The sequence below is a fragment of the Amaranthus tricolor genome, chromosome 5, assembly GCF_026212465.1.
Source record: "Amaranthus tricolor cultivar Red isolate AtriRed21 chromosome 5, ASM2621246v1, whole genome shotgun sequence".
Classification (NCBI taxonomy): domain Eukaryota; kingdom Viridiplantae; phylum Streptophyta; class Magnoliopsida; order Caryophyllales; family Amaranthaceae; genus Amaranthus; species Amaranthus tricolor.
Genome location: NC_080051.1, coordinates 21376490 through 21389245, shown reverse-complemented (window position 1 = coordinate 21389245; position 12756 = coordinate 21376490). Strand labels below are relative to the sequence as shown.

At 28.4% G+C, this 12756-nt stretch overlaps 1 protein-coding gene across 2 annotated transcripts; it reads right to left on the bottom strand.

Annotated features, from left to right (window-relative positions):
• Nucleotides 1-1405: 1405 nt before the first annotated feature.
• LOC130812956 (fructan 6-exohydrolase-like) lies at nt 1406-9825 on the bottom strand. Of its 2 annotated transcripts, none has more exons than XM_057678613.1 (6): nt 9492-9825; nt 4192-5057; nt 3795-3953; nt 2903-3144; nt 2288-2378; nt 1406-1920 (listed from the first exon to the last, which is right to left on the bottom strand). In XM_057678613.1, exons 1-6 carry the CDS (start codon nt 9691-9693, stop codon nt 1741-1743), a joined length of 1740 nt encoding a protein of 579 aa, XP_057534596.1. In that variant the 5' UTR covers nt 9694-9825; the 3' UTR covers nt 1406-1740. The 2 variants fall into 2 exon arrangements, with proteins under 2 accessions (XP_057534596.1, XP_057534598.1); XM_057678615.1 differs by lacking the exon at nt 9492-9825 and adding an exon at nt 9089-9287.
• Between the last annotated feature and the right edge of the window lie 2931 nt (nt 9826-12756).

Here is a 12756-nt window from a genome sequence, read left to right as displayed (position 1 = left end):
TTATTTTGAGAATTAAAAAAAAAAACTCATTTTATTATTTTTCAACTACTCCCTACCCTAAACATGGCCTAGTACCCAACAGAAACGCCCAATAGATAGATGGTTGACTAGCTTGTTGCCTCTGACCCACATCTTCGCCCAACAGCAAACTCAGGCCAACTCGAATTTCTTAATTGAAGCCGAACAGCAACGCTTCCAAGAAATCAACAAATTCTTATATGAGACAGTCTCACTATAAAATATGCATTATATTTAGGTTAAATAGGCTAATAATAAAAACTTTTAGCTTATAGACTTTGTATTTTACAGTGGTCTTACCGTAAGACGGTTTTATACAAGACGGACTGCTAAGAAATTGTTCTCTAGACATGTAGCGATCAATCTTGCATTTTGTGTTTGTACGTGTAAACTTAGATTCAGGGATATACAACCTTTATTTTGACTTTAACGTTGGCTTTAATTTTTGGAAACATTACCATGAATAATATAAATATTCGCTAATTTTCCTACTCAATTTTTGATTAATTATGAATAATATCCATTTAAGGGTTTTTTCCTAGAATAATACCACATTTAGTTTATTAACAAATATACTCATTTTTTTGTCATATAATCTTCTATAATTTGATTTTTTTAGCGTTTTAGGGATATTATAGGGAAATATGCCTTAAGTTGGTATTATTTATAGTTAATCAAAATTTGGTAATATTGTAGGTAAATAAGCAAAATATTGTATTATTCCTAATACTTTTTCCATAATTTTCTTAACCCGACATACAATATTTTCTGAATCCGCAATTGCATGCTCTGCGGGCTAAGCAATATATAGATACTGGTAAAATTATGATTAATAGCCGATGTGGTGAAGCAAATAAGTATGGCATGGCTAATGGAAAATGCACAACGAATTAACTACCCAAGGGAATCCCCCAATGAGCCCATAGATGACAAAGATGGTTACACCGTTTTCAAGAGGATCATCAAAGGGTGCCATCTAATTTAACAATAGCCATGTTATTCAAAGCAATAGAATGAGTTATATACTCTGACGCCTACGACTTAAGTTTTTGATTGAAGATTTAATGTACGTAATACTTTAACATTTTAAATCTTATCATCATGATCTAAAAGTATAAGCTCATGTTCATCGTCTTAGTTTTGCTAATTACCTGAACTTATATTTATCATTAGTGTGAACTTATTTTTGTTGAACTAAACTTATTTTTTAACTAATTATTAGGAATATTATATTAAAAGGAAAGAGAAAAAAAACTACTTGCTTAATACTCCATAGATGATATATCTTTCTTTGTAAAAATAACAGGAGCATGTCAAGAAACCAATACCATATTATGAAAACAACTCAATTAAAAGCGTAAACTCATAGTTAAAGTCTCATAATATGTAATATATATACTCTGTCGAGAAACAAAATGATTTTATTAAAGAAGATAATGCATTGACATTTTCCTTTAATCGAGTCTATTCTAGACATTACAAAAGTATGTTGATAACTCCTACGTACTTCCTCCGTTTCATAATACTTGCTATTAATAGTGCACACTCAGTAGCAAGTATTATGGAATGGAGGAAATATATATAGTCTCGTTTCACTCTTCAAAGCTCAACCAAAGTAAAAAACCTTAGTATGAAGTTTATAAATGCAAGATAAAAGAATATCAACATTTATATATTTTGTGTTTAAATAAAACGAAATCTTGGTTTTGAATGAATTAATAATTAAGCAATTTGAGCTTTCTTCATGCTCCAAGCAGTTAATCCAGTGATCTGAACATTTGATTTTCCTCCATTGAAGACATATAAATGAGCCTTCTTAAAGACTGCCAAGATGGGATACACTCTTGCTGTTATAACATTCTTCCCTCTTGCTCCAAAGCTTTCCACCACTGAGTGATCAATCTGGTAAACAATTGTAAATTTGAAATTTGTGATCATCCAAAAGTTTTATTATGTGAACATTACTGGTCTGTTCTCCTAAATTTGCTACGTTCAATTATTTTTTAATGTTACATTTTCTTTTATTGGATCATTCCCATCACTTTCTTTCGGGACAAAAGAAATATGTTTTTGGAATGATCTTAAATCGAATAATTAGAGAGGTTGATTAACATATAAGTTTGGTGGGCTACTCCTCTTATTACTAATTGAGTTTAAGATGAAACCTTAACAGGTTTATGTGCAGCCAACTTTTCTCTTATACAATCACGAAAACAAATTTATCATGTAATAACATCAAGAAGTAAAGAGTATTTATAAGTTTACTTACCAAAACTCTCAATGATAGTCCTTCATCAATAGGATTTACATCAACGAATGTTCCATAAGTTGTTTTGTCTGTTGTTGGATTTAAAGAAGACCTACAAACATCCAAGTCACAAGTGAGTTACTTAAATTTTTATTATTTTAAATGGTCAATCAAAAGATATAGTTTTTAGTTCCAAGCAAATTCTAAAAATCATGAATTCCCACATGATGTAATTTCGATGGCTACCAAACAAGTCATTTACTCAACAAGAATACAATTGTACAAAAAGTATAAAAGGCGCCTTTTCAAAAAAATTATTTTATTATACTAATTACAAATTTTTGTATAAGACGGTCTCATCGTGAGATGTGCCTCATATTTGATTAAATAATCCAATAATAGAAATTTTTAGCGTATGGGCTTCTTGTTTTGAGGTCATCTTACTATGAGACGGTCTCATACAAGACGTGCTAAATACTAATAGATATTCTTTTTTTTTATTATAAAGTAGGCCGAAGAAAGGAAAAGAACTAAATGAGATAAGATCAAATTTTGTATACAAATGGATATTCTTAGAAAAAGCTCAAATGATAGAAAATTAATACTAGAGATTAGAGTGTAAAAATTGTAATTTACCTGCTTTGGTCACTGCACATAAGGACCTTAAATTTGTTATCATAGTCTTTGAAAATTCTGAAGAAAACAGCTGTGTACTCTTCCAATCCCTTAGAAGCCAAAGTCAACAATCCAAAAGGTCCAAGCCCACCTTTGACTGAAGCCCCATTTTTGCTGCAAAGCAATTGTGGGTTGCTCCAACTTGGATCAAACTTTTCAACATTCTTCAAGTCCTTGATTTTGAATGATATTTCTACATCTGCCTGTTCAAATTATAAACCAAATCACATGATTATTACATATAAGCAAGTTGACAACTTTGACTATTTACTATTAGTACTTCCTTTGTATCTTTTTACTTGTAACACTTTGACTTTTATATTTTGCATAATTGTTATTTTGACCTTTTATAGTGGATAATCTTTAATAAATAACATAGTTATGTGAGTTTTTATTAGGTCCAATATAATACGTAGTTTCAATAAATTAATTTTTTTATAATTTTTACTTATGTCAAAACAAGAGATATATCAATAAGTTTAAAAAGTCATTGGCATTCGTGTTTTCAAAACAGGGTAAGTACTAAATAATTTGTCACGTCTATTGAGTTTGCAATATATGTTAGAATATAAAACATTTCATAATGCTTTAATTATTAGCTTTTGGTTGAGTTGGTTCTTTAACATAGTACAGAAGCCAACGTGACAGAAAATCACATGTTCCATTCTCATGCACCCCTCAATTTAAAGTGGAATTCTCGCGCCAAGAGGAGACGTATTTAGAGTATAATATAATACATTATAAAGTCTCAACCATTAATTTAAACTTTTTATTAAATTGGTTCCTTGACATAAAAAATTTATGTAGATGCAAAACTCAAAGTACGAAGGATAATAAATGTGAAGGGCTATACCTGTGCTGCAGTAATGCCAGAAACTTCAAGTAATGATCCTTCTTTGATGACTTTACCATCTAACTTAACTGGGTTATATCTCAATTTTTCAATATTTGCAATTGGCCATTGAATCAACTGTTTTCCTGATTTATCAAGCCAAATTCTCCTTGGAATTGTCTGCATTTCAATCAAAACATCATCATCAATAACCCCATAGTCCATACATCCAAAACAAAGAAAATATTAACTTGAACTGAACTTATTCTAATTGCCAGAAATAATCGGCGAAAAAAATTGCACACACTTTATAAGCCAAAGAGTTATCAACCCAAAACCATATGACAATGGGAGGAATAACTTATAAAATACGCACACCATTCAACAGAAAGTACAAGTATAATCAATAAGAACTTACATGAATTCCGGACCATCCTTTTATAGTATCATCCTTCACACTAGAAGATTCATTAACCCAACCAAGCAAAATCCTTTCCTTTTTAGTATCATCATAAAATGTCTTAGAAGCATAATACTTTCCATAATCATACCTTAAACTCGAATCATTCATGTAACCAACATCAGGCTTATATGCATCTTTTTTAACATCATAATCTCCAATTGTATAAACATCATGTTTAGTTAAATCTAAACTAACTTTCATAACATGTTTAACATGTGATCCAATTTCAGAAGTTTCAGCACCTGTTTTTTTACCACTACCATAAACAGGGTAAAAATCAGGACATTCCCACATACCACTAAGTTTATAAGAATATAAAGGATGTTTAGCTAAAACCCAATTAACAAAATCTTTACTCCTATATAATAAAGACATGCCACGCTGTCCTCTTTTACTTCCAACAAGGACTCTCCATTTGCCATCTGGCAGCATCCAAGCGGTTGTGGGGTCACGGAATGAGCTGGCATTGAGTTGGTTTTGTGGGGTAGGGTACATGACTGGGTTTTGGGGGGCTAAATACCATTCCTTAAGATAAGGGTCAGATAAGTTTTTAGGGGAGGCTAAAACTTGTACTTGGTAATTTTGTGTGTTGATTATTCCTGTGAAGAGAATTGCTGGTTTGTTTCCTGGGAGGATTGTAGCTGAACCTGACCAACTTCCATGAAGATTGGCTGCCATTTCTGGTTTCATGGTTAAGGGTTGTGGGGTCCAGTTGACTTGATCTTTTGATGTTGAGTGACCCCAAACTGGAGGACCCCAAATTACACCATTGGGGTTGTACTGATAGAATAAGTGGTATATTCCTTTGTATACCATTGGTCCTGCAAAGATAGTTGGATCAATCATAATGTTAGCTAGTATGTGTTAATATAATTAGGTACTCTTGTTAGACACCGTCTCAATCTTAAATAAAGAGTCTATATTCTCATAATATCTATAAGATGAGCTAATTAACCTATGTGCGAAAGCATGTTTCATGATGAGACTATCTCATATAATAATTTGTGAAATGGAGTATATATATATATATATATATATATATGTATATATATATATATATATGTATATATATATATATATGTATATATATATATATGTATATATATATATATATGTGTATATATATATATGTGTATATATATATATATATATATATATATATATATATATATATATATATATATATATATATATATATATATATATATATATATATATATATATATATATATATATATATATATATATATAACACTACCATAAAATTAATGGGCATTTACATAATTGATTCCAACAACATGATCAGGGACGATGGTTCTTGACATGTACATGATGTAGGAATACATAGGAAATCCTATATTACAAGCCTCGAATATTAATTTTTATTAGTTTACATTTACTAGTTATTAGTTCAATTATTTGATTATAGACCTTAGAACATCGAAACATAAAAAGTAAACAAGGGCTTGGAAATTTTATGTACATTTGCTCCGCCCTGAACGTGAGAGGTGCATGAAGAGGCAGGCAAATAGGGGTGTTTAATGGGCCGGACTTCCATTTTGAGCCCTTATTTGGCCCACTTTTAGAAGGGCTTTACAAGGGCCGGGCCGAAAATGATCCGGGCCAAAAACGGGCTCTACAATAATTAAAATGAAGCGGGCTATAAAAGGGCTCGATAAGGGTTTGGATACAGGCCTTTGTAAATAACATAATTAATGTATAATTTAAATATTATAAATGACAATGTCAACAAAGATTATTAATATTTTTTCAATTTAATTATTATAAATGATAATTTAATTGTTATAAATTAATAAACGTGGATTAAAATAATTTTTGGTAATTAAAATGGGCTGGGTTGGGTTGGGTCAAGCTTTCAAAGCCCGACCCATTTAAAGCCCATATTATGTTTAAAGGCTTTAAAGGGATGATGGAGCTGCACAAGGGTTGCAAGTTGACCTATAATTGTAGGTTTTTAATAGGTTAAGGATTCTAGAGGGAAATGTATACCAAAATTAGTATTATTTAGGGTTAATCAAAAGTTTATATTATCGTAGGGAAATTAATAAAAGATCGTATTATTCACGGTAATTTTCCTATACTCAATTAAGGGCGGTTCTCTCAAACTAAAGTCAATTATGAGTTATTCTTTAATAATTCATATTCATAGGTTTTTTATGTAGTAATCCAAAGATTTATATTAAAATAGCCATTAAAAGAGCCAAATTATATAAATGATTGGGACAAATTAAAATGCCTAAAATTCAAAACCAAAATCAGCCCTTTGAATAAATGAGAAGACACTCCAACTAAACTAAAATGAATAAAATGCTTCTAACTTTCAGGTGCATATAGCAAAAGAAATTATTATTTGTATGATGATTATTATAACACTAATTCTTAAATGAAATGGTCTCACGGTGAGACCATCTCTAGTGGGTTAGCTCAATATATACTTTTTATCTTAAGTGATCACTTATAACGTTAAAATGATCACTTGCAATCTTAAAATATTCACTCTTCATAGTCTTAGAGTGATTACTTATAACCTTAAAACAATTATTAATGATCTTAAAGTAATTAATTAAAGAAATAAGCAAATTATATGGGACCGTCTCATGGTGAGACAATCTCATATAAGACCAGCTGTTATTATAATCATTTAATTGTAATTTATCAAAATTAAGATCCATAAGGCATGTTATTAGTTTTCGATCCAAACTTTGAATTATTTCATCTTTTAATTAATATAATTATTACATTATTATTCGTATTTTAAAACTTTGAGAGTCCTTTTAAAAGTCAAAAATATTGTTAATGGATTATTATCTTTGGTTGACAAAAACTTGTTAGAGAATATTAATAAATGCATCTTAGTTCAATACGAAATATCATGTCAAATTTTAAAATATTTTGAAAATATCATTATGAGTTATAAAAATATTCACATTCGATCCTTTCAAAAAAAATATTCACAATCACTACCATTGATCTTTGAAATACTACATAAGGTTCCTTGAAAACCAAAACGACTGACGATTTAAGTCAGAAACAAACAGGTTTTAGTCAAAGTTACATGTTTACTAATATTAATGTGGATTAATCATTTTATAAAAAATTATAAATAAAATAAGTTGTTAAATAATTTCCACTAAACAAAAAAAATATTCTCTCATATTCAGCTTATGTCTTTTTAACATTATTCACAATCAATCTTTTGTTTTTTAATGTTGGGAGTTTCTTTTTTTCTTGATAATTAAGCAACATATTATAAAGTTAAAAATAGTTAGTGTAATGTAGAAGTTTAAATTTGTTGATATCAACTTTTTATAGTTTTTTTTACTATGAACAATAAGAGATATTAAACATTTAAAATAATAAATTAGTACGTGTGAAAAAAATACACTTTTCATTTGGCAAATGATTATTAATTAGAGTTTTTAGTTGATTTGACCTGCTGAAATTATAGACTGATGGGCTAGTTGTTTAAGTTAATTGTTATGGAAGTGTTTTGGTGAAAATTATAAGCTTTTAACTGTTTATTAAAAAACCGAACTAAATATCAAACATCAATAAAAAAAAAAAAGAGCTATTACAAACATTTAAATTTTACATTAAAAGTCATTTACGTATTAAGTTTTTTTATATGGTTTGACAAACTAACCGTTCTAAGAAAATCAATTGTGAAACACCTTATAGGCTAAAATAGGACATAGTATCAAAAATAGACAAATATGGTGGAAAAGTCAAGGTTTGCAAACAATAAGAAAGCTACTTTATAAAATGATATGAAATCACAAGATCCAAAAAGGGCACCACGTCAAGCCAGCTTGTCATTGTAAAGGTAACGATTGCGGTAGCTAGCATGTGACTTTTAATATGAAGTAAATTACTATTTCATTAATGCTAGTATGATATGGGGTTGCTAACATTTTCTTGACGATGAATTGCAATTATTTAATACATAAAATATTTCGAAATTTTTTGATAAAAGCCTTTTTTTATGAGAATATAATATCTTCAAAAAAAAAAAGAGTGTAATATAAAATTAATATCAAATCCTAAAAAAGTAAAAACTTTAAAATTGACATAAATTATTGTGAAAGACAGGCCTCTTCAAGAGACGCATTAGATATATGGGCTAAATAGCTTAATTAATACAAATTAAAGAGAAAAATAAAAATATAAGCTTCTTATTTTAAGGTCGACTCTATAAAAGATGATCTCTTACAATAATAGCTGTAAAATTAATCACACATTCTTATTTTTAAATCCTTTTGAGTACACGTTATATCTTGAGTTAAGGAGGATATGTAAAGAATATCCTACTATCTTTCTAAATGAAGATTATCCAATCCGAACCATTATTAATATACTCCACTTAATAATGTTTTATTTCTTATCAGAAAATCAATTATTATCTCAGTTAGAGCAAATTAAATATCGCTTTCTCAAGGTAAAGTTCTCTTCTTTCCTTGATTTATCTTGTATTTAAAAAATCCTTCTTATGATAGCAAATTCATCAAAAAAAAGTATATGCACTAACGGCTTTGACACAGATGTACTTAATCACGTTTTTAAATAAATTTTAAAGAAAGCGTCAAAACCTAAAACTCCTCCAAAAACCCAGGAAAAAGAGAAAAAAGATAGATTGTATTAAAGAAAATTACCCTTTTAGCCAATTACATTTAAAATTGATATAATAGACAAAAATAATAAGGGAATCAGAAAGAAACAATATACTTCTACTCCGTATAATACGATCGATATTCAATGTAAATATAACATGAAAGATGTTGACTTTTTAACATAAGCAAACAAAATGGAAGTTCAAAGGTAACGAAAAACTAACCATTAGGATCTGCAAAAGGTACAAATTTCATCCAGTTACGTATCCACGGTTGTAGGCGCAAACGGAAACAAATCAAGAAAAGTCAACCTTTTGATTTTGATAAGGAGATTAAATAAATAAATAAATAAGATTAAAAAACAAAAAATACACCATTTTATTTTTTTAAGGTTAAGAGTACTTTAGAAAATTCTCAAAGAGATGAAATTAATTTTTTTAATGAATTAAAAAGTAAATAAAGCTCTGATATATAAATAAATAATATTCTTAAAAGGACTTTTTGGTGTAATAAGAATTGCTCATAATTTTAAAAGGAAATAATATCTTCTTGATTTCTTATTGGTTGTCAAGCCAGATAATTTAAAACAGAGAAAGTATATATGAATAAAATTAAAAATAAACTTACCATTAATCCAATTTTTAACTGGTTGAAAATGGTAAGCAGTCCGATAAGGTTGATAAAGAGGCCGAGGGGATTGAGAAAGGGCCGAAGTTTGAAGGTGCATAGAGACATGGTGAGAAGCTTGAATCTGAACGACGTCGTAGCAAAGAAGGACCGAAAAAATGATAAACGTCACAAATTTTGTTGACTTCATGAAGGAAGCCATTATAGTATATAGTTAACAAAAGGGGTGTAGAACTGAGATTGTATTATTAAGGTTTGGGTTGAAATAATGTTACCATATACAACTATACAAGTATTCAAGTAATATCAAGTATGAAATAAGGGGTTTGAGAAAATGTGTATTGGGTTGGCGTATTTATAGGAAAACTTTGGGTTATTTTTGGGATGAAATAAAAAGGTCAAAACTTAAACGTAAGAATGGTGGGCCCCATAGCAGGTTTTAGGGAACTAACATAATACTCTCCCCTATTCAGCCTAAATGTCTCATTTGACTTTTCATACTTGTCGAGGTAACATTTTAACCCTTAATATCTTAAATTATTCGTAATTAAAAATTATAAGAAGTTGATATTAATAATCCTTGTATCAAACAAGATCCCACATGACTATATTTTAACTTATAGATTAAAAGTAAAATGCAAATTAAGATGATAAGTGAATATTGTCAAAAATCAAATAGGACATTTAGGCTGAATAAGAGGTAGTATTGAAATTGGATAGGGATGGATATGTGAGGGAGGGCATTAGATATACTCTCACCAGTTCAGATAAATTATCTCATTTGATTTTTATACTTTATGTTTTGTATCAATTTAATTATAAGTATTTCCAATTGTAAATATTTAGACATTATAAAAAATTGTCATTAATAAAGTTTACATCGAGAAAAATTAAATAATTTAATATCTAGATTAAAAACAAAATATAAATTAAAAATGATTGATAAATAGTCTCAATAAAAAAATGTGACAATTACCCAAAAATTTGAAGGAAGTATGAATAAAAGAAATATATAGAGTCAATGGTCAAATTGGTTGTTTTGGTTAGTTTTGTAAATAAGAAGTGTTTTGTTTTGATCCATATTCATAGATTTTGTGGGTTATTTTGTGATAAAAGTATAAAATGTACATTTATTATATGATAGAATTTTATTTTCGCAAATTTATCCTATCATTGAAAAAGTTATCCTATCATTTTTATATTATTTTTTTCGCAAATTTAAATGATAGAATTTTATTTTTAGACAATCTCTATTAGTCCAACTCATATAATACATTTATTATATTAAAGTGATCATTTACAAATTTAAAGTAATCAATTAGAAAAATAAATTAATTATTTAGATCTGTCTCATAGTGAAACAGTCTTATATAAAACAAGTTAAATTTTTTGTGATAAATTGATAAAACTCGTTAATTAGGATAAATTTTATCAATCAAAATTTATTTTTATTGTGATGCATAAAAATATATTTTATAAGGATCTATTAATTTGTTATCTTTTGTATTTGACAATATGATTTTCATTAATCCACTGTGTAGAAAATTTTTTTAAAAAAGGAAGATTACATATTTTAAAAATAAAACTATTTTCTTTCTGTTAGGAATCATTTATCTTAACAATTGAGGAATTTTCTTTTCATTTATCCTTTATAAAAATAAGTAATTCTCACTCTTTATTGTAGGTATTCTGTAATCTCTATCCTATACTCAAATAAAAAAAATATTTTTGAATATTAGTATTATTTTCAACCTTACACTACAAAAAAAAAAGGCAAATTTTCGACTACCGCCAAACAGTCGGAATTTTCCGTCCAAAATACCGACTAAACACTTACAGTCGGAATTCCCGACTAAATTCCTACTAACTGGTAATTGGTAGGAAATGCCGACTATTTACCGACTAAAAATTTGTCGGAAATATTCTGACAGACAAAATAGTCGGAATTTGGTCGGTAATTTTGTAGTGGAAAAGTTTTTCGGAGGTTTGTCGGTGATTAGTAGGAAGATCTTGAATTCCTTCTATAAATACCCTCCACCAACGAATAATTTTTTTCACTCATTTCACATCTCACTCTCTATAAAATTTCTCCTAAATACTTTAATTTCTCACATACAAAATTATTATATTTACATGATCTCTCAAAATTAACAAGTATTCTTTACAATATTACGGTATGTTTTTTTCTGTTAATTATATTATCCTTTCATTAATTTTAGTTATATTTTCATTATTTTAATTTTAGTTATATTTTTGTTATATGCATATTTTATATGATATGATGTATGTTGTATTTATTTTGAAAAAAAAATTTAATAAGCTTTTACGTGCGGCCTTTTTTTGTAATAATTATAAGTACTTACCCGAAATAGTAGTTTTTCTTAATTATATTCTTGTATGTACTATAAAAATGTATTGGAAATGAGTAAAATATGTTCCTCAAATCTAATGAAATTTAGCATCGTATTATTTACTTACGTTAAGTTGCAACAATTAAATCTTACTAAAATTAGCAAAAGAATTATTTGCGAGTTGGAGCTTCAAATTGTGCTCTTGTGTTAATTACGGCCTGTATGTTTTTTTTAAGGCTGTAATTCGTACAAGAGCGCAGTTTTGAAGCTCTGATTTGCAAATTATTCTTAGTAAAATTTGATCTTGCAACAAAACCAATAAGTAAAATTTACATATATTTAACATTTTCACTTTTTTATAGTACATACGAGGATATATTTAAGAAAAACTACTATTTCTATTTAGTACTTTTAATTTTTACGAATAAATGGTCGTCCTAACAGCTTATTAAATATTTTTTAAGGATTTACCGACCAGACACCGACTACCATTTAGTCACAGGTTGGTCGGAAATTTGAATTTCAAAATTTGAAATTCAATTAAAGATGCTCTGACAGGATTATTTATTGGGCTTAGCTTTTCAGGTACCGACCATCTTCCGACCAATTTGTAGTCGCTGATTAGTCGGTATTCTGAAAAGCTGCTTTTTTTTTAATATTATACGTGTTACTTATTTCGCAGAGTAATGGACTTACATAGTGAATGAAGTTGGATGTATAAGCGAAGTTGTAAAGAAGTTTATAATATTAGATATTTAGAAGAGGTCGAAGAATTTATACAATTTGCAAAGAAAGAAATCCAAATGAGGTTAGATGTCCGTGTAAATGATGTGATAACCGTAGATTGTTTGCTCCAAAAGTCGTTAGAGATCATTTCTTAAAGAAGCTCTTTGTTAAAAACTACTACGATTGGT

What these genes read in the sequence shown, in the direction of transcription:
- LOC130812956 (XM_057678613.1), bottom strand. Translation starts at nt 9,693, where the DNA reads ATGGCTTCCTTCATGAAGTCAACAAAATTTGTGACGTTTATCATTTTT. An exon ending in AAGGATGGTCCGGAATTCAT is followed by an intron (nt 3,954 to 4,191) that starts GTAAGTTCTTAT and finishes ATTGAAATGCAG; the next exon opens with ACAATTCCAAGGAGAATTTG. An exon ending in GACTATCATTGAGAGTTTTG is followed by an intron (nt 1,921 to 2,287) that starts GTAAGTAAACTT and finishes ATTGTTTACCAG; the next exon opens with ATTGATCACTCAGTGGTGGA.